At 44.6% G+C, this 22,906-nt stretch overlaps 1 protein-coding gene across 4 annotated transcripts in view; it reads left to right on the top strand.

Moving 5' to 3' along the window:
• Window positions 1-22,906, top strand: part of LOC117204525 (3-phosphoinositide-dependent protein kinase 1) — a 407,721-nt gene that overhangs the window by 127,417 nt on the left and 257,398 nt on the right. For all 4 annotated transcript variants that reach the window (XM_033442017.1, XM_033442018.1, XM_033442020.1 and 1 more), the window contains one exon: window positions 20,597-20,635. In XM_033442017.1, coding sequence (XP_033297908.1) covers window positions 20,597-20,635 — 39 coding nt within the window. The remainder of the gene's footprint in view (window positions 1-20,596; window positions 20,636-22,906) is intronic.

Genomic DNA, 22,906 nt, shown 5'->3' with positions numbered 1-22,906 from the left:
ACGATTTGCCAGTGCTTACGCTACGTCGCGATTCGCGATACAACGGTGGGCTTATGCTTGATTCATAGGGAAGCCATTACCAGCGGCTCGTCCGGCCAAATCGATAACCACGAACAACGCGAGATAACAATCTGAACAAGCTTTGCTGGTCCGCTCTCTAGTGGTGGCCGTTATCTGTGCGTTTGGAGCGTCGCGGTCGCGCGCGGGAGCTGGAGCGCGCTGCCGACACAACAGCGTGGGACACGTAGTAGTATTACTATTACTAGTATTACTACGCTACGGCACGGTGGTTCAGGAACTCAGGCAGTTCTTTGTTCGAGAATGGACGCCATGAGAACCACGTGTCTGATTTCCCGCCAAGTCGGCGGGCGAGTACGGCCGCCCACGGCGGGGCAGGGAAACGTGAGACGCGGTACTGGCTGGAAAGAGTACACCTTCATGGAGAAACGAAGGAGGATGATCGAGGAAAAGGGTGAACGGGCTGTGGAGGAGGGTAGAGAAAGAACGAGGTTGAAAGAGGGTAGAAGAGGGTAGAGTCGCGACGTGGAAAAGATAAAGATGGATGACAGGCAGGAAGAGGATCGAGGAACGAGGGAACGAGGGTCAAAGGCACGAGAGGGGAAGAGAAACGGGGAATAGGTGGAAGAGGAAGAATGAGACATAAGGGAGCGATGGAGAAGGAGCAGATCGGAGAGGGAATGAGAGTACTAAATGGATAGGGTGAAGAGGAGAGAGGTGAGCATCTAACCGGCGTGCCTGACCGCGTGACTTCCCTTAGTTCCCTTCTTCCGTTCCCTCCGACCTGGTACAACGTACTCGAGTCTCCTTGTCTGCCGCGTCGCCGAGGAACGACCGGGCAGAAGGGACAGAGATGCCCGTGTGCCGTCGGATTCAAAACGAGTTCGCCGTCTATCGAGAGAGAGGGAGAGGGAGAGAGAGAGAGAGAGAGAGAGAGTGACTGCTGTTTCTTTCTCCGTCTGCAATGAACGAACGTTGCCTCTCCGGGCTCGCTCGCTCCCTCTTATCCATAATAGGACGCTTCTGTAGTGAGTATATCGTATAGTTGGCTGATTCTTCAAAATCACAACCGGGGAAAATTACTCCCGTAGCTTTTTTCATGGGTTCGCGAATGTCTGCGAAGCTTACGCTTCAAAGAGTTTTTAGGATCGCTTTTCCCTTTCCCTCTTTCCCTTTTCTTCTTTTTTTGCTTTTTTCTTTCCGAGGAACCAAGAATGTGGGGAGAGCTTCGTTCCGTGCTAAAAATTCCGTCGACGTTGCCCCACCTTCCGGAGGACACACGGATCAGGACTCTCCTACCGCGAAAATATACGTTCCCTCTTTCGAATCGTTCCTAGCAAATTCTCGTTGCATACCTCTTCAATTCAGGCTACTCCTATAAACAAACAAACAACCTAAGTAACTAACCTCTAGTAACGCCATTTCGCGTTCTATCTTCGAATTATTAAATAGTCGTTCGATCACGGCATCGACGCTATTCTGCTGTACTGCGACAATCTCAAGAGCCAATAGGCTAGGGAAATATCGTTGTCCATTTTTCACAGGCATATTGAAAACCAGGAGAGAGGGAAAGAAGCATGGACGGGTCTGCGGGTTTTGTATCTGAACGAACTTCATCTACGTCGAAAGTCCACCGGTGGGGACGAAGTTCGCGATACACATCGGAGCCCTCGGTTCCCCACCGGCCGCCCCTTCCGAGCGGTTTCTGTCTGCGTGTAGGGTCGAGGAAGGGGAACAGGGGAGGCAGGGGAGCCACTACAGACGGCGGACGGAGGGACGACGCTCGCCGGGTTCAAATACCTCCGAGGGGCCGCGCCGCTCCTGGATTCCTATGGGCTAACCTGGAAAACTACCGGCCCGGATGACCTCGTGCCAACGCCACGACCGATGCCAAAGGTCGTTTTCGTTTGCCCGTTGTACCCGCGATTCATAATTTCGCGTACCCGGCCCCTACGTTCCTTTTTTGTTTCTTCTTCTCTACCGATTTTTTCGCCGATAATTCACGTGTGTCGATGACGCAGGTTCAACGTCAGAGATCTGAATCTTTTAGCTTGGTGGTTGCAGTTTGTTGTGCGTTTTCATACCAGTTTTTAGGTTTTAATTAATTTAATTAAAAAAAATTTAATTAAATTAATTTACTATTCGCGATATTCATTCAATTCTACCATACTCTACTATCTGCAAAGCTGTTTGGTATGTACAATGGCTGCACGAAATATTTGTACATTGTACATATTGTATCATTTATATGCTGATTAATTAGATCGAAGTACATAATACATTAAATTTTGTGTGATTTGATAACGCTTTCATATGAGCCTCAACTTGTATTCCAAATCATTTTAACAGTGTTAATGACAATTTCCGTATTTCCTTTAAAAAACGAATTTGAGATAAGAAACCATCTTCGATTGTGATCGTTCGACAGAAGGAAAGAAAGGAGAGGATTTGACGAAATCGCTACGCGAGTTTCTAAAGAACGTTGCGTCGGATTAGCTCGAAAGTGAAGTGGAACGATCGAACGGTTCCAAGTCTTTGTTTGCTCTCGACCCCAGAACCGGCTGGCAAAAAAACGCGTCTAGACGCGAAGTTCGCGGTGTGCACAACCGTTCGGGGGTTTATCCTGATCCGTCGAACTGCCGGGACCGTTTGCTCTGTTCCGTGCCAACTACAGAACGTCAGTGAATGGCAACTACATTCTTGCTGGTTTACCAACGCTCCCGGCCTGCTGCCCGCCGTTTTATCGCTCCCCACGGAATGCCGTTTTTTGTCGTGCCGTCGAATACGCGATACCACCCCCAAATTTTTTTCCCTGAATGAATATTTTTACCTGAAATTTCGCCCACGCTCGTTAATTGCTTCCAAGACAAAGAACCAAGTTCTCACGCGACGAATATCGAATTATTACGAAACCGTCGTTTTGTTGATCGGTATCGTTTCACGTGCTTCTATTCCATTTTCTTTCCCTAACTTTCGTGGTCGTTGACGAGACAACTTAGGTTATGTGGTATACATTGGATGCCGTTGTTCACGTACGAACGTTTGAAGACCGAAATACATGCACTCAGAAGAATCTATACGTTAATATATTTCATACGCGTCTGCTCTAACCATATATCCATTTACCGTAGCTACAGCCTTAGTCCTGAGAAACGACTTAAACATGCAGGAAAAGAAAAGAAAAAAGAAGAAAGAAAATCCGTCCAAGCGTTAATTTTCCTAGCAATCTAATCGATGCACCTGAACCTCGATCACTTCAAAAGGTGATTGCCTTATCTCCGCCTGCTACTCCTCCGGAAATTCCATCAAGCTCCGATATTTACGTTTAATTTTTTATCGATGGTAATCGATGGCCAGGCTTCGCTTTAATATATTCAGGCTGCTGCCTGTGAAACGCAGGGAGGTTGAGTACCATCACCTTCCAGGTTCCCGCCAAGCGAATTCTTCTCGTCGGTTGTTGGCCCTCATTGTTTCCCGCCACAATGCGCGCGCAGAATATTCCCCACCATGGTTTAAACTGCCATCACCCCTCCATTTGGCCATCTCTCTCGTCACAGGCACGCTACCTCCCCTCATGGGCCTTCCCCACCACTGGCAAATGGGGCAACAAACTTCCGACTGCGCGTAGGGATTTCTTCGGGGACCTTGGACCCGATCGCGTGTGCGTATCCCTTGGCCGCACGCAGACAGCCGCAGGTGGAGTTCGCTGGACGTAGGCGTGGATCAACGCGAGAATCCGGGGGATTCTGCGTCTCGTCTGTTTACAGCGGCTTCTTCGATAACTTTGATCATTTCCTTCTTAATTCATTTTCTTTTTCTTTCCCCTTTTTTATCCTGTTTCAGACGCATCAGCAGTTTGATTGACATTTTAATTAGGTAATTTATTTTGTCGAGAAACGACTTTTGTACCACTTAAGTGCGTAAATATGATTCAGAACAGAACAAACTATCCAATTGTGGTGTTTACAAAGACTTTCGGGGAACCATGGAAGATTTTCGGCGATGAGATCAACCGATTGACAATGATTAATCGACATGGGGGACAAGGTTGGAGAATGTAGATTTTTTGGCTCGAAGGGACGAAAATCGAGGATGACGGATAGATGAAATTAGGGTGTTGTTAGTTCGATCGATCCTTAGTGAAATGTCGGTGTTTCTACCGCGCGCTTTTTGTAAATCACTGTGTATCCACCTTTGTCATTTAACGCTTAAGAAATTGTCGTAATTATCTGCTTGCAGATATTCCAAGAATATTGCTACTTACTTAGGAATTGTATCCCGACAAGTTGTCCGATCGGAGCGCGTGCGCGCGCGCGAAATCTCATCGCATAGCAATGATCAACACGCACTGCTTTACGTTCTGAATGAAAACAATCGACGACGTGTCGAGACGTCGTCTGGAATCGTAAGATCTTCATTAAGCTACGCTTTAATTAACGACGCTTGTTATCATGTAAACAAGCGATCGTGGCGTGCCGAGCCGGTAAATTAAAAATTTCCATTCTACTGTCAAGTGTGGCGGCTACGTAATTTAATATCGAAGTAATTAAAGCGATCGACTGTGTGATTCATCAAGTACGACGACCCCGACGTCTATGTCTGTACGTCGATGAGGAACACCGCGTTGATGAGGAACACATCTGCGGCGCCCGTGCGCGCGCGTACGCTGCTTCTTTTTGAATGAGCCTGGCTCGTATTTCGAGTACGCATGCACGACCTGTGAGAAACCCTCGTTGTCGGTCGGTCGAACAAACGAACGAATGAACGCTAAAAAAGGAGGATAGTGTGCGTGCGAACGACGCGATGTGGCGGGAACAAAACCCGGTCTTGAAGCGAGCGAGCAGAGCGGACACGAAACAGAAGAAGGACACAAAGGGTTAACAGGAGAGGTTACAGACGGAAGATCCCTAATATCGATGGCGGTGTTTAGTCAAAGGGTCGTTTCATTCACCAGCTAAACGAGAAGATCTACCGCGTTCCCTTTCGTTTCAAGGCCAACCGCGAGCGTGCCCCTTTACCTATAAATCTGCGGAATGCTCCGACTAACGGCCTCGCGTGCTCCTCTTTTTAAGCTCTACCTTTTTCCTCTCTTTTTATCCTTCGACCCTTGTTTCGTTCCTTCTTCGTCTCCTTTCCACGCATTGCGTTATGCCAAATCATTTGGTCCGTCGAAGAATTTTAATTAGGCGCGGCATAAGGCTTTCAGCTACGCTCCGGAATTATCCCGCTTCTTTTTCGGCTCGTCTCTTTTCACGTGAAACTGCCACCAAAGACACTTTGGTCGATTCTAACTTTTCCGAGAATTTGAAACTTTAACGCGTAAAAAGCGATCGTCTCTCGAATTCCAATAAAGCAAAATCCAATTTGATCTATCTTCTTCGAAAATTCACCCTCTCGAAGCTGTCAAATTACATTCGTTCGAGATAACTGAACGATTTGGAATCACATGGAAGCGGTAGCACCGTAGAACACTGTTATTTTCGTTGACCGATGTCGCGACGCGGCCGGCATCGTGATCGAGGGTCAGGCTATCGCTTCTTCGTTACTTTAATCACCGAATCGTCTTGGAGGCACGGCCCTCGTCCGTTTTCTCCTCTCAGCCGACGAGTATCCCGACCAAGAACAGCCATTGTCGTCCAATTTTCGCGGACGACCATTAGGTACCGCTGCTTGCTCTGCAACCTTGTTCGTCAAAATCCGCAGTCCCGCGCCGTTCCCGGCAATAAGAAATGAAGCGAGTCTCGAAGAGCATTATAACGAGCTTCACGATGTCGCGCACGTATCGTCCCACCCTTCCTCGTCGACGTACCGTCTTCCTTCTTTCCTTCTCGACCGTTTGTCTCGGGCTCGTCTCCTCTCGCTCTTTGACACCACCTTCGACCGTGCGTTTTAAAAACTTACAGGTTACTCGTCTTTTTTCCCCGTTTTTTCCTTTTCTCGCGAACCGTCCACGACTACTACCCTTCTACGAACGAACGAGGACGAGGCACCAAAGAAAAAGGAGAAAGGAAGAGGCATGCAGGTGAGCAGAAGGACAGGAGGGCTGTCGACGAGGAAAAAATTAAAGATGCAACGCGTACCGACCATCCATCTCCCCTTGGTGTTGAGTTAACGCAACATTATGTACTCCTTACAGCTCCTCGAACTTAATGTCGGCGCAACGTGCCGCGCCAGAACGCCGGGATTGCCTTTTTAACGATCTACGAACCGCCCTCGCGGCTGAATAAAATCGACCTACTGCTGGGCTATACGCTGATTCCAGTTGTACGATCGTGCGTTTGAAAGGAAAATGATTGGTACAAGAGTAATGTTGATAATGGCCTCGGATAGCCACAAGGATTATGGTAGGAAGAATGAATTAATTGGTCGTAGTTCCTCTGTTAGTATTCATCTTGGGGGTTTCGTTCATCTACTGCCGCAAAAGTGATCGATGTAAATGATACTTTATGGCTTGCGGTGACCAATTTGTAAAGTTAATATTATCGATAATGGCCCTACAGATTCACGTTCTACATCGGAATGAGATTTTACTTTAAGCGTTTTATTTTAACATTCTTAAGGAGATACAGCAAGAACTTTTAAGTTTCAAGATACAAGCTGGTCAATTTTATTCTTGCTGTAATTTAAAAAGAAGCAAGAAGAGTATTTCTATCGTTGGAAATGTTGCAACAGTGTCGAGAATAAATGTTCGGTAGAATGAACTTTGCGATCTGTGCGCTCTCGCATCTTGTAATTCACTCAACGTTCATTGACACGTTTTCTTAGTTGGATCAACGACCTACTGATTTCTACGCTTCTAACGCGTACACATCGGGCGTGCGGGCAATAACGATTAAAGCAGCAAATTGTTTGCTATCCACGATATTACTGCGTGTTCTTCTACGTTCTATGCGTGGAAAGCTAGAAATAAATTACGAAGTAAATATTTAAACGTTTCACTTTGCTGAATCGTCTTACGAAAAAAATGTAAAAGATTGACGGGAGTATTTTGAATATTTAAAAGCGATTCAGGCCGGTTCTTCGTTCGATATTCTCTGATTTTGTCTTTAATATCGCACGATTATTTTATGGTGTACAGATAAAAGATAAAGAAGTAAAAGATAAATAATTCAGCTTGACACGGATGAGTTTTCGCCATTATTCACATCGAGTATGATCTTTGAAAATCATCGACAATTAATAGACAGATTATGCGATTGAATCGACGTTCCTCTTGAAAATTGACTTCAACGAATGTATGGTCCAATAAAACAAGAGTACTGTCATCGAAGTATTTGAAAAATATCCTGTCCACGTCGAAACTTCCAATATTACATTACACGTTTAGAAATATCAGATATCCTAAAGTCACTAAACGTTGATATCGATCAAAATGTAATCTATAGTATTGTATTTAGTGTAGAAAAGAACGCTTTAGTCATCGTGAACGGTGCTACGCTTTAAGATCCAAGAAAAGTTCCCATCAATTTATACAACTTTTACTTGAAACAGTTATCGAAGCGGTACACGCACGAAAAGTCACAAAGAAGCGGTTCCCATTGCTTGCAAACTACGTCTGACAATGCACGATCCGTTTCCCCTTGCTGTGCCCCTCGCGCTCCAGTTGTACCGACTGATCGTATCTCGCTATATACCCTATCGTATCTTTTAATATGCGCATTACTTAGAATCTAAAGGATCTGCGTTGTTCGGTTGAGATTAGTAGGGAGCCATCTAACGGGTCACGTTCCTCGTACACCGTACACGAAGATCCCGTGTGTTTCTTATGAACGACGAGCTCGTAAACCGCGCAGATTTAACCCTTTCACCGTTTCACCGCGAGGCATGTGCCGTGTACGGTAAATTTGTAGCTACAATTTGCGCGAAAACATTTTTTATACAGAGTATCTAACATAATAGTAACAATGTACGTGCCAATATCGTATTTTGTAGAGATTAAACGCCTTTATTGAAACATTTGCCATCGTTAAAATCGAACGAGAAAAATATATATAATGAATTCGCTATTTGGTTTAAGCTTTAGTTACTTTAATTATTAAGCGTTAAAGTTGTTGAAACAATAGCAAATTTTAAACAATCAGATCTACTATACCGCGATTTCGATTCCATCCTAGCCATGTAACCGTAGCCGTGTCACTTTTCCCGTATCGCCGGCAATTAATCGGTGCAAGATTAAATTCCTTCGCATTGTTTCTTCGAGCTACCGATCCGGTAATTAGACGGTGAGCAGCAGTGCAACGATAACCTGGCTGCCGGTCGTACATCACGTAATCACTGTGCGTTTGACACTTATTATGGCGAGTGTAGCCACGATACAGTCCACGGATAAGCCTCGTCGGACGTACGTTCGCCAGTATGCGCTTAATATTCATCCGTAACACGCTATTTTTCTCGCTTTATTCACCTTTGCGCCACCATTCACCTTTCCACTCGTCGCTTTTATTCGCGTTCTTCCACTCCTTCTTTATAATTTCACGAATGGAACATAGCGTTTTAGCTGTTATTAACTCATTCACTTATAGAAAAAATCAGTTTTCTCTTTTTTTTTTTTTTAAGATTGAACACTAATCATGTACTTGTGCGATGAAACCGATGTTATCCTTTGTCATTCTTCTTTGGTTTACTTATATATACATACTCGTTTAAATGAAAAGCTTTTAATCTGGATATTCTACGATGGATGCGTGATTAACATATCAGTCACAATGTGTCACGACCACGAGGCCGTGAAAGTCCGGGAAAACATCCAATTCAAAGAGAGCTTAATTAAAAAAGTACGGTCCTCGTGAAACACGAATATTTTTGTCACGCGATACAGAGGCCAGTGCGGAGATAGCGGCGCTTTCTTCTGCTATTCAAGCTGGTAGATGCCTCTGTAAATCTCTCATGCATTTCCATTCATGTTTTCAAACATGACCCGGTGCACGATAACCTCTCGACTCCGCTTTTTCCTTTTTCTATCTTCCACTGTTTCGGTTCCTATTTTGTCTCCACTCTTTTGTCTCGTCCTTTTCTACGATTTATCGACTGATCAATGAATTTTTCGTTCACGCTTTCCTCCACAATAACTCTTGACATTTTCATGCGTTTAATGACTTTTTCTTGGCAATGATGTTTTACGAAATTCCACGCTTTTCCAAAAATAAATTTTTTCTAACTGACGAAAAAGAAAATGCAATTGTTCGGAAGATTGAAAGCTACTGTAATTTTGTTTAAATATTACAAGACTTCTCCTCGTCGAGTTGCAACAGCTTTGCGTAATCGCATCGACTCTCCAAGCAGTGACGTTGTTACATTATAATTTGCCCGGTGTAAACGAAATTTTAAGTAGTTAACCAACAGAAGCGTATACCTACCGCGCTCTCTAAAACGAAGTTCGCGTCTGGGTAATAATCCAAAGTTTTCGGCGCGGCATTAAGTACATAATTCATCAAAACAAAAGTAATCAGAACGCATTAATTAGCGGCCAACTGTTATACGATTCTTGCGCTAGGCAAAATCTTCGCCGGTCTCACGACCGAATTAAACAAATTAAACGCTCCTTGTCAACTGTGCTGAAGAACAATTTCATCAACAAGAATTAGCTTCTTCCATTTTCCTTCTTATTAATCTCCAAACTATTGTCAAAATTCGAACTTCCTAGCTAAATCGTCATATTTCTCTTCAACAATCAACATTTAAATATTGTACCTCGATGAACGTCAAATTTAAAAACACAAACGTCAAATCGAGGGACAAATGTTTTTTCCTGGCATACCCAGATAGGCAAATCGAGTAACACGGACGAGCGTTGGCATCGCCTGTGTTCGAAGCTAAGGGGATCTAACGTCGGTCTGTCAAGCTGCAACGCGGCGAAGAGTTGGAAAGACCAAGGAAAGAGAAGGGGTGGGTCGAGGTTAGAGGGTGGCGGTGGTGGTTGGCTGGAAATGCCGCGGGCTCTGCTGGCGTGTGCGCGACGAATACGTGCCTGGACTCCATTACAGCCTAGAACCACTCTTTTCTTCCGATAAAAATGAAAAAAACTGTCCCCCTTCCTGCCGCATCGACCATCGTATCGGTAACTGCTTCGAGAACCGAGTCTATCATCCCCTCCTCGACCCTCATCTCGACGACCACCCCTTTCTTCTACTTCTTTCTCCTTCACCTCTTCCTCCTCGTCTTTCCCTTCTTCTACTTCTTCTCTGCTGTCGTGGCCACCCTCTCAGCCAACTCCTCGAGATACGTCCACCAAGCTTGGAAACACATTCGCGGACTGCCTTTCGAATAGATCGACCTTACTGTGTGGCTGCACGTTTCCTGCTTTCCTTCTGCCTCTCCTCACCGCAGCCTTTTCTTTCTCACCCCCGTCTATCCTTTTCTTTTATTTCCTTCGTTCCCAGCTCGCGTCTAATTCGTGTCTACGTCGGTATCCGTGTGTTTGCAAGCTGGACTCTGAGATTCATCGAATAAAAAACTGGAGGAAATGACAGCGTAACACTGAATGTATCAACTTGCATAGAGATACAAATTTTGGATTAGGGCAGATGGTTAAATTAATTTAACGTTAACCGACTAATTTTATATTTATCACTTATAGCCGATAAGAGTATCGGCACGGTGTTAGTGTATTCATCTACGTTCTTCGACGACGGAACATACTTTTCTCTAATAATATCGAAAACGGATAAGAAGAAGACCATACTAAAATATTAAGATCGACCAGACTGATCCAATACGTCAGCATGTAGCTTGGAGCTACGAGGATACTTCTATTCCTTTTTATTTGTCCGTTATTAATCGCGAGTCCGTTCCTTCGACGAGCAGCTTATTCCTTTGTCGAGCTCTTGAGACGTCTATGGAGGAACGTTCGGGGATTGCTATCAAACACGTATCCACGCTCGAAGGATACGTGTATTCATCGGCCCTCTTCTTCTTCTTCTTCTTCACCCTTCCCCTGCATTTTTCCTTTATTTCCTTCGTATGTCTGATCCTTGTTTCCGCCGGCGTCCGTACATGGACTTCAGCGATATTCGTCGGGCTGATTCCCTACGATACGGGGGATTTCGCGTGCACCGGCAAAAGTGGATTTTCTTTTCCGCGTTCCCGACGTCGATGCCGCGAATAAATCTCCGTCCTCGACTTTTAAACGTCGCTTATCGTCTTACGCGTTTTGCCTCCCCATTTAAAATACCCTACCTTCCTGCTTCGCATTTTTTTCTCCCGATTCTGAATCTTACAGTCGAGGAGGGTTTTATGCTCCTTGCTGGGATCTGCGAGCTTTCTGATCCTTTTCCACGGATTTCCTTGAGATACCAGGCATTAGGCTCGTCTACTTTGTTCGCATTGTTCGTTGAAACGTTTCAAAGAACTGCGAAAAGGTTCTGATATATGAGCCTTTCAAAAGTCGAGAGGCGATCAACTACCTCCTCTTTTTTCTTTTTTTTTTTTTCTTTTTTTGTAAGTTTCATAGTTTCATTGCTTGTATAATATTATTAACAAAAAATATCGTCGAAGATCTGCAAACGTCTTTTTAAAACAAGTCGGTTGCAGAACCTCGATAAATACCCTCCCTTTCACGATCTCCCAACCGTGGATCATCGTCCCCGTTTCTCGTCCCTCAGTTTCCAATTAAATACACCTATTTTCTCCTCTCGGCAGTCGGTTTCTTATCGGCGCGTCTTGAGATACGCTCACGACGTCTGGAGACATGTTTCCAATAGAACGACGTTTCCCTCGCGATACGTACACGCGCTTTCAACAACGTTCCCCTCTATTTTTCCGCTTTTCCTCTTCTTTTTTCCCTCCGTCCAATCTCCCCTCGGTCGTCTAAGAATTCGTCGATGTTTCATTGGCGAGGAGAAACGCGACGATAAACTACAGGTCTGACCAATTAACTCTTTCCAGTTAATTACCGCGTTAAAATGCATACGGTGGCGTTCGAGAAACAATTATTTACGAGCCGCGTGATGGTATAGGGATCGTTACCTCGTGGCACGAGTCGCGAGAACCGATCGGTAGTGATTCATAAATCTCTGACAAAACGGCTAGCAATCTTGCGCTAATTGTACGTTTCTACGAGAATCGCGAAACTCCACTGACGCGGCCACACGCTTAACACCTAGCGCCGTCGTAATGATCTAATAAATCTTCCTGTCGCTCCGTCAAACATCGCTCTTTCCCACACACCAAGCTATGAATTCGCTTGCTTCTGTTGTTTCCAGTATTTATTTTATTTATACCGAGATCGACGCGTTTCCTGTATTCCACAACTTCAGTTCGTCCTGTATACTCGGTTACACGAGTTCAACGCGTTTGTGTCGTTTCTATTTCCCTTGTTAACTGGCCGTAGTATTGTGTAGTGACAATGGAAATTACTTGGAAGTTTTACGAATCGGTACGCATCGACGTTGATAAATCGTGATCTTTCTACAGACGTCAAACGTCGGTGCTGCGCGACTCGTAGCACGGTAAATTATGACTGCCATTGTCAGACGATCTAGCGGTCTCGATGGAACTCGTAGTCGAACGTTTTACTTCGATTTCAATTTCTATCGTCGATTCGAGTTTCTAACGCGTAGGCATCGTATATATTTACGTACGTACAATGAATCGCTATCGCGAATCAAATATTTTTCGACTTCGTATCCATTTAGCTTTGTCAATCGGACGATCGATGATGCTTCTCTCTGCGTATGATCTCTTTAAGAATAACCACGACGATCCTGACGGTATCGCAAATGGATCAAATTAGAAATTTACTCTGTGCCGATCCTTTACAACACACGTCCGAGCGGCTTCATAATTCAACGAGTCAGAGTAGCGATAACTCCGCGCCGATAAATAATTCAGCGTATCTATCAATCGGCTCTTCAACGTCAGAGAGTGGCCGGTGGTACGTGTTACGGTTTTATTTCGGTGCCATTGATTGACATACGTAGCTGCGACGCGCTCGATCTCGCGTCCTTTTCAACGAAATATACCGATTGACATTTAGGTCGGATAGAAATATCGCGCGGGCGCACGTGACGTCGTGGTGCGCGAATAACACCGAGATAACGGATCGCCGTGAAATCAGGTGGTTCGTTTTATATTCCGAGCCCTGGAATATCTTACTGCGGATTTAGACGTGATTGATAAATCCGGATGAACAGACCCGCCTGGCTACAAACGAATTTCCTTTAATATCTCGCTCGAATCGAGAGAGTTCACCGAATGGCGGCGTAATTTCTCATCGGTCCCTGCGAGAACCGCTCTCTCCCTCTCTCTCTTTTCTCTCTCTTTTCTCTAGTGAGTAAATTAGAGAATCGTGTTACGCGGAATCAGTGTCAGCTAGCGCTTCTCGCCATTTATTCCACGCTGATTTCCTGCAATTTCGAGATGAATTAATTTAAAACTCCGATGCCCCTGATTCCTTTTTCTCACTTACAATTGAAAACTACGCTATAGTGCATCTACTTTTATTTCTCAATCTCCAATTAGAGATCGTTCGTACGATACGATTTTGTAAATCACTGTCGATTATTAAGGCTTGATCGGGCGATGACGATGACTTCCAAATGAAAGTGCAGAAAGTACTGAATTCTGCGCAGTTTGGAGAATGTTTAGGTTATAAAAGAAGAAAGTGGTGGAAGGATAATTAAGGTGTAGCTTTCAAAACTATTATACGACCGGATCGGCAAAGCGTTGCGGCGCGTAGCTATTATATTAATTCAAAACAAAGAGCAAAGTTACAATTGGCACCGACAGGAAATAGCAGGAAGCCAGTGGATCGAGGCTATTAAATGACCGCGTGCCGTTCGAATTCCTGGCGGCCGGGCAACCGATGTACGGTAAATCGCGAGTCACGAGTATTTTCGTGCGTTTTCGTGCGTTCTCGTTGCCGTGAACTTATCGCGCGAAATTGCCGTAACGAGAGCCACGGTGGTGCAGCTGCAACGCGTCATCCACGTCCCTTCTCTCTCTGTTGCTGGTAATTGGTGGTTCACGCGGCCATTCCGGAGGAAGCCGCACGCGCGCCGAGGTTTTTGAACTCGCGACCAAAAGAATCTCGCGCGCGCGTTATGCGCGAGCAAACCAGACGCGTCGAGAGAGAGAGAGAGAGAGAGAGAAAGAGAGGAAGATGGAGAGGAAGCCGGTGAAGGAACGTGGCAGGAACGAGAAATAAGAAGATCGGGAGGACAAGGAGGGAAAGAGACAGATAAGACGGAATAAGAGAAAGGCGCGATAAAGACGTTTCGGCGTTTCCTTTCGCACATTCCTCCGGTAGTTTCCGTTATTTTTTTAGAAAACAACCGGGGCCCGCTATCCCCTCGGCTTTCCAGTCGCGAATACACCAACCAAGGATAAATGCCACAGGACAATAGCCTTTTGTGGCTGACGTGGAAGGATTCGCGAAATTTATCGTTCGATCGCTTTCAGAATCGGTGGAATGTTTTGACCTTTGAATACCGCGCACTTTTTACTTCGTGGTTCGTAAAGAAACGGCTGACTTTTGTTGCTGAATGAACGTGTTCGTTATGCCTTGGGCTTGACATCGCGTGGGCTTGTCAATGACGTCATTGAAAAAGAAGAACTGGATCGTGAGAGGATGAAGTGGAGTTCGTTGGTCTTCGTAAACTCGTCCTCGGAATTTGTCTCGGTAGTCGAAGAATAAGTTTGCCTGAATTAATAATCGTCGAGTATTCGTTTAGCTGCGGTGTTAAAAAACACAATTCGACAACGTAGATTGATCGAAAATAGATCGCAAATGAAATGTTGCGTCAACGCAACGTCGATCCTAAACTGGTTAAACGGTGTATCCGTTGAATTTTCACCGGATGCAACCAACGGCGAAAGAAAGTATAAGAAAGATTAAAACAAAACGAAGCGAAGAATGGAAGAAAAAAGAAGAGACGACGTTGGGCGATGCAAGGAGTTTCTTCTTCTCTCTTTCACGGCTGGTCTGGTCATTCGTCGGAAGTGGCTGCGACTAAAGTTCGCGACAAGCTAAGAGCTTTTGTCCGTTCCGACCAGGCATTCCAAGATTGAAATTAATTATTTCTGTGGAACGTGGCGGAACGACGTGACGAGGAGATGCCTGGAAAACGCCAGGTGCCACGATGACACGACGATTTCGTCTCCGGTGAATGCGATTATCAAAAGCGACCCGACGTTTTTGACGCACCGTCCATGGAGTTTCGCGTCGATCGTGTTACTCGTTTTGCCCGAAAATTGTCGCGTTAACGCCATCTAGATGTAACCTTCTCCTCCGCCCAAATCACCGTTTCTCCGGCTCCCTCGACTCGTTTCGGGCCACCTGCTAGTATTTCGACGGCGATTAACGCGATGGAATTTTAGATCGTTTAATCGGCCGTTCCGTCGCTTCAGGAGACGCTCTGGGTTAATTTCAGAGCTCTCCATGCTAGATCAGAACCAGAAAGATAGCGCTAAGTCGAATGAGTCCTATGTACATAATTTACATGAATCCTATGTACATAATGTACAAAATAATTCCGAGGTTTCGGTTTGAATGACAGATATATTTGGCGATACGAACACGTTGTCAGGACTTTCGAATTTGGAATTTCGCACGATTGATTATCGCGGGTAATTGAATTTCGAGTACTAGAGTTGCGTGAAAGGGTCGAGTGTTCGAAATTAGGAGATGAAGGAAGAGTGCAGTGTCACTTTAGGTGGAAGTAACTCAATATGTCCTGAGAATATCTCTGTAGATTTATAATCTACTGAATCTTTCGTATGGAAACTATCTTATACCCTTTTACACTCGTAATCTTCGCTCTACCACAGGCAATAAAGTAAAAGTTGCTGCAGTATGTCCTTTTGTAGGGAGAAGAAGTTCGAACGTTTAATTTACGCAGCTATAAATTTCCAATTACCATCGTCAAACTATTACCTTTAATCCGAAAAAGCGAATTCCAACCAGGAAATTATTCATCCATCCAAACAGCCATAAACACTTGGCACATTCGTTGGTTAGATATTCAATTTCCTTCTTACACGTTCGAAGGCAAGCAGAGACGAGCAGGAGAAATCTCGGGCGATCGGAGTATGCTCGCGAGGCTCACGTCCCGGCCATGGATCACCGTGATATTACCGCGAAATTATTGCTGGTGGTGCGTACGCGACCGATAAATCACTAACGAGAAAACCACCTGATGGCCTCTTCGAGAAAGAGACACCAACGCGTCGTTCCGCTTAATTCGCACTAATCCGATACCGTTACGTTCGGTATGCGGCATTCTTCCCTTGCGGCGCACGCGGCGGCGAATAACATTTCGATGATCGATCGCCGATCGCGGTTAAGAGGCGTATTAATTGCCCCGTCGATCGGTACCTCTAATTACCGGCGTGCACCGCGCGCGCGCTGATTAATTACCACCGGCTGGCCACGGCTGCTAACCGAACCGAGATCGATGCCCGCTCCAGCTATTCTCTTTAATTCGACTCGATCGAGTGATTATTTTACCTACCTGCCACACGTGTGTCCCCTCCTATCCTACGTTCTTGTCCTTTTGTTTCTTCATCCCTCTTCCTGCTAATGGCGGAAGAAAAAAACCAAGGGATAATACGATAATTTGCGGTTGGATATTCAAGAACCAGATCGAAATCATAATGTTTGTAATTCAAATTAAAAGAAACGCGGCAAGGCTAAGTTTCGATAAATTAACCAGGAATATCCGTGTACGTAGTCGTCCGATAGCTGTATAAGGGGAATGAGTCGGTTAGTACAGAGTCAGCTGCCAGACAGTTCGCTATGTCGTGTCTTCACGTAGCAATTTCCGCATGGTAAATGAGTGATATTTATACTTGCGACTTCGTGTTTTAAAATTTAAACAAGGTAGAAACCAAGTTGAGAAGGACGTAGCGGAAAAATTTGAAGCTACGCTCTAAGTATCCTTTTAGCTTTGATTTCAACTTGATTATAGAATTTCGTTAAATAAAACGATAGATAAATGCACGATTACCATGAGAAAATTATTATGCGAACTGTAACATATCCCCTGCATCTATTTGACAATTTGCGTTCGGTTTATTTCATCAATTCGATGAACTGATTTCGCAAGATCGCGAAACGATCGAGCGGTGATCGATGAGCCACGCGAACGTATCAGCCAACGACGATATCAAGTAAACCAGACGTGGAAGAAGTGGAACCGTGTGGAGAGAGGCTGAAAAAGCGAAAAACGGCGCACGTGCTCGCGTTCGAAAGAACAGTCATAGCGAATGCCGCGACAATTTGCAAATCGCTGTTTCGAGTCAGAATTCAACGCTCGTGTGGATCCATTCTTTTGTGTTTTCGAACGTGACTCACGACGGGTTCATTAGCATCCCGCCACGCGCCGCATGGAGAAACTACGTCGTTGTTCAAAGCGCCGACAGGAGAACGTATGATGCGACATAATTTCGATGTTGTTATGTCCGCATTTTGTTGATGCTCGCCTATGCGTCATTTTGGCTACTCCGATTGTTTTCTTCAGAAACGAGCACAAAACACAGACCAATAAACACATTTGCTAAAGATTTATAGCTCAAATTGCACGACGTATTATTTTTTGAGCGGTCTGAATTGAATTGCTATGCTCAACTCGTTATTATTATAAAAGTATTTACCGCGCAAATCGTGTTTTTAAATCAGAAAGTAGCACCGTGTAGCCGAAGGGACGGTTCTTTTTTTTTCAAAAGCAAGCTACCGTAGATACATCAGAACACTTTTTACATCGTTTGCTTCTTTTTCACCGGCGTGGTCACATCCGGTGATCAGAGGATAATCACGAAGAATACGGAAAAAGGTTACAAAGTTGCTTTTGCCTCGATTTCCCGACAATTTGGAGCGATTTCACGTTCAACGGGAGTCCCGTGACGTTCCCCCGTCGCGCTACGTCGATTACGCGTTTACAGGTAATTTACTGTTTAACGACAGCCAGGCCGTCATCGGGTTGGCTCTCGTCAAGGACTCGCGTCAATTTAATTTGCATTATCGTCTTGTCACGGTTGTCCTTACCTCGAAAATTTCGAATTTCTACGCTGGATTTCGCCGAGTCAATAAAGTAACCACTGGAACGATCAACGAAACGAAATGAACGCAGAACCAACGACCAAATTAAAGATTTCGCATGCGATCAAGCCCTTTTCACCCGAGTACCTGCGTCTAAATTGTAATAAAAATGTTACGCGAAGATAGCGATCAGAATTAAAGCAAACGCTCCTGTTTCGACCGCCGATCGTTTGAATCGTAAAAAGTGGTTTCACTAATTAAAAAAAAAAAAAAAAAAGGGAGGAGAACATGGCAGGGAAGCGGAAATCCGTCGACCCATTTCGATTACCCTCTTTTAAACCTCCTTCGTGTAAAATTAAACAAGATCGTCTGCGATCTGACCATCAGAATATGCAAATCCATCGAATGAAACCCCTTTTTTTCGTTTTTTCTTCCTGTCTTTCTTAACTTGCTTTTTATAAACTCGGGTGGATATTCGAAATCGTTCCATTTTTGGGGGCAGGGCGAGATAAACATGAGATTTTATTCGAATTATTATGATTCATCATTACCAATAACACGACTGTAGTAATAACAAACAACCTTGACCATCAGCGACGCAACTTCGATGACCCTCTCGTAATCTTGGAATGACCTAAAGTGTTAATAAATATCTGTAACTTTCTGTAACAGTAATACGTTCGGCTCGGTCGGCATAATATTCAGAAATCTTCTGCATTAAGCGTGATACATGCTGGATTATGGTCCTACGAATGGCTAACTTTAAGTCACCTGAACGGGAGAATGCCTGGAATGAAAAAGATCGAGTTCATTTTTCCAGAGAGTCTGGAAATTACGCGAAGAATGTATACAGGTTCTCTTTGTGGGCATTTGTCACCGCCATATTCAGCTGTCGACTTCCAAGGCTATTCAACGTGAAATTTTCTCGGAGGATTTATCCAATCCCGTCAGGAACGAGCGAGCTTGTACCTAACTACGTACTTCTCCCATGAAAGGGGAGAAATGCAACATCATGCGATTCGATGTTAATTTGACAATTGTCCAGCAACGACTGGACATACAGAAAAGGTGGAGATTTGTTTCCAAATCCTTTGCGTAGCACGAAAAATTCGATGAATCAACGAAACCTTTTAATCGAAAATCGCGTTCCCTAAATGCCACTGTCGATCATCTTCCAAGCACACGAGTATTATTCGAGCAAATAGTTCTCTTATCGTGTTCTTTAATTTCTTCATTCTCTTATCCTTATCAGTGTAAAATTTCACCCGTGATAGTATCAACGTTGTTTCCTTTTGATGGTAGTTTTTGAGATCGAAGTAATCGTCGCAACCGCAGTTAGCGTTTCACGAACAAAATCGAAATCGACTAGATTTACAGATGAAGCTTCGGTTCAAGACATCTCGTTTCTCTCGTCATCGCGTCGACAAAATTCTGCGAGTTTCTTCTTAGGAGTCGTTCGAAATTCTTCGAATATTGCGAAGTTGGCGATACGGCGAAAACAGCGTGCGCGTGTCCGATGCATCGTGAGGATGCCACGTGTTTTGCGCAAAACGTGAGCTCGAAGTTCATTAGCACCGCCACGCGCCAATGGCCAGGGCCGTTGCACGCTGGCGCCGAAGGCGCGAGTTGGCGCGTCACGCCGCGCCGCGTCGTAAACGATGAAAGAGACGCGGGATCAAGGGACGTGTAAGAAAGAATTCTTTCCGACGTTTGCACGTGACTGTTGCGCCGCGACGGGAGAATTCATGCTCATCAAATTCTTTCACCGCCGGCAAATATTACGTCGTGTTCCGATCTCTTTTTTTCCCCCATCCTTTTCTCGCTTTTCGTCCACCTCGAGCAGAGCGACGGTTGTTGAATCGAAAATTCGGTCGATTTTGTTTTCCCTATGGAAAAAGATCTTAGCAAGGTAGGAGTTCTCTACTTTTCAGAGTCGTTCGTGCGATGAATCAACTCGATGAGTCGTAGCCTGATATACTTAGCCGGGTAATTTATTGAGAATCACGAGAAATTGCTGTATACATGTTCCTTAGTAAAAAAAAGACGATAGAGCGATAACAACGTCCAAATGAAAAACTGACAAACCTTTGTTCAATGTCACGCGATATTATAATCAGAATCTCAACTAATAATATCCTTGATATTAAATTTCTGTTATATTAAATTCTTGGAGATGGTGAACTATCGGTTATCATGTTTTTTCTCTTTATCATTGTATGTGCGTATATCACAGGATTCTCGGTGATGTGTATCAGCAACAACGTGAATACGCGATATCGACTTCGTGTTTCGCCAGAATACTGCGTAGTAAAGCATGTGCTCGACCGTTTTCGACATTCAATCGATCGTCATGCGATCGTCGAGTCGTTCCCCGAGAACGTGCCGCTCTCGTTTCCAAAAGGTCGATCGCCTGTTCAACGTTTGACGCAGCGTCCTTCTCGACGGTTGAAAATAAAAACGATGACCACGAAAAAAACCGGGCGGACGCGTCGGAAAGTTTTCGTAACCGGATCTGAACGCGATGCGTGCCGCTAAATTTAACGCGCCCTCCACCGTTAAGCAACACCAATTAACTCGTGTCTTTCTCCATTTTTTTCGTTTCAGTTGGAGGAATGCGAGACGCCGGACGATTCGCCGGTCAAGGTAAGTACAAAATGAACAATCTTCCGTTACGAGTATCTCTTTTTTTATGACGTTCGGGTTCACAGGTACGAATGATGCTCAGTTTATTATATCGTGCAATCTGAAGTTCAATGATCGAGTATTGTTAATTGTCTCGGTATTCGAACATTTAAGTGCTGAATTCTTAACATTTAAAAAAGCTGTCGTTTTGTAAAGGGGATCGTATTAACGGTATCGTGGATGAAATTTCATTCCAGAATATGCTTTTCACTTGAAAAGTAACGTTCTCGTATTTAGAAGAATCAGATCAGAAAGATGCAATTTATATTATTATTCGATATTAACAGATGAAAAATGAACAAGCCATGGTTTGTGCCTCGAACGATTCACTTGATATTCGAGAGAAGTGATTATTATGGCAGCTGAAAGAGAAAAATCACTTCCTTTAAATTGAAATGATAATCGTTAACAATCGTAATCGATTTGTTGGCTGGAGAGTCGACTTCCATCGATCGGCTATCAGTTTCAGTTCCGAGAAGTGGTTAAAAATTGGCCGCATAAAAATATCTTCCACGACGACCCACTTTTGCCCGTTGATGCGTCGAGATTGCATCCGCAGCGCAGGAATACGCCATTGCTCCCGTCCTTTCCTCTTCCGCAATATCGCCGTTCGCCCGATTTATATTAAATATCCGACTGTGCTCGATCTCGACGAGGACTCGTGCACGTTCGGCACCGAGCGGCGAATGCAATTACCAGCGCATCGATGCCGAAACTAGGCCAGCCCCTAAGAGTGCCATTCTCCCTGCGAGGGTGCAGGCTTGCCAATCGGTTGGACCTAACTAGGGGATGAATAGCGTTGCACTTTTCAACGAAGAACAGATTAAACCATGCCTTTTGATACGACGAATGAATTGATATAATAACTGGTGTATTTCTCTTTCTCTTCTTTATAGATATAAAAATTGGAATAAGAGGGACTTTGCGTCGATGTTAGAATTTGCAATTAAACAATGATTACAGAACAATATTTAAAGCTTGCTGTTTAAGTTCAGTGAGAAGAAAATACGATGGATCAAGCTCAAGTTGTCTATTGTCAGAGTATAATAAACGAATGCTATGGATTTTCTGAATCACGTAGGTTTCACATTTATCGAAATGGGTTACGAACCATAAACGTCTGGTATCTGGGGCGATTTTTGGCGCGTGCATCCTCCGTCGCAAGGAAGTCTCGGTAAGACGTTCTCACCACCCTCTCGTGGGCCTTCAATTACTGCAGGGACGACGCGACACCCTCTCCTTGCCTCTTCGCGACAGGTAGCGCGGGCCTGACGTAAAGTATGACGCGCGGAGTAATTTTAATTACGCGATGCAGCAGGCCTGAATTGTTGCTACCAGCAGCTTCAGACATATTGGACTAATTCACGTCATTCGGGCGACACTTATTAAACCCGGGAATGCCGTCAGCCTTAATCCTCGTAGAATGCAAGATGAGCTGCACGCTAAGGGACGGGGATTAAAGGAGAGCAAGGGCGATGGAGAACCGAGGGAACAGCTCAGAGAGGACGTGATAATCTCCGAAGCGAGTCGTTCTCTGGCAAAGTCCTGGCGAACTTTCCGCCAGAGTTCTTCACCTCTTCTTCCACTCTACTTTCGAATAATGGAGCCGCCCGTTAGTTTCGTTCAGTCTGACGACTAATCGTTGATTGTCGTTCTAGATTTTTCGTTATCCTTCCTTATCGTTATCCTTTGCGTCAAACCGTGGTATAGAAAGAAATGTGGCGAACGAGCCCACGTGGATCGTTGCGCCTGATGATTCTGTCGTTATTCAAATTGAGATGACCAAAGCTAATGTGTGAATTCGTCACTTTCCTTTTTGGTAATGTTTAGCTGTTGGAATTGTTTCTCACCTTCCTTCCAAATAATAACGCATGGCGTTATACGACATATACAAGGTGTTTCAGAATGTTGATGGCAAACTTCAGAATCCTTTCGTCGAAACAAGCGAGAAAGTTCTCCTTGTTCTACAAAATATCATTGATTTCGGAGTTATAAGACAGTTACCCTGAATATAGTCTGTATGTTTAATATTCCCGTTCTCAACCGTTGTTGAAGGACTAGGATGTGGTACACGCAACTGTAGATACGAGGTTCGACAAGAGTACGAAGGCGAATTAAAGGGGACGACACCGTGGCCGGGAAAAGAGCGGAGCCCCGTAATAATTGCTCTGCTTTGGACTACGGTAACGAAGGCGAAACAAAACGCTGCACGATATAATCGCTGAATAATAA

This window comes from Bombus bifarius, unplaced genomic scaffold, assembly GCF_011952205.1.
Source record: "Bombus bifarius isolate JDL3187 unplaced genomic scaffold, Bbif_JDL3187 scf7180000007978, whole genome shotgun sequence".
NCBI lineage: Eukaryota > Metazoa > Arthropoda > Insecta > Hymenoptera > Apidae > Bombus > Bombus bifarius.
This window is presented reverse-complemented; position numbering and strand designations above follow the sequence as displayed.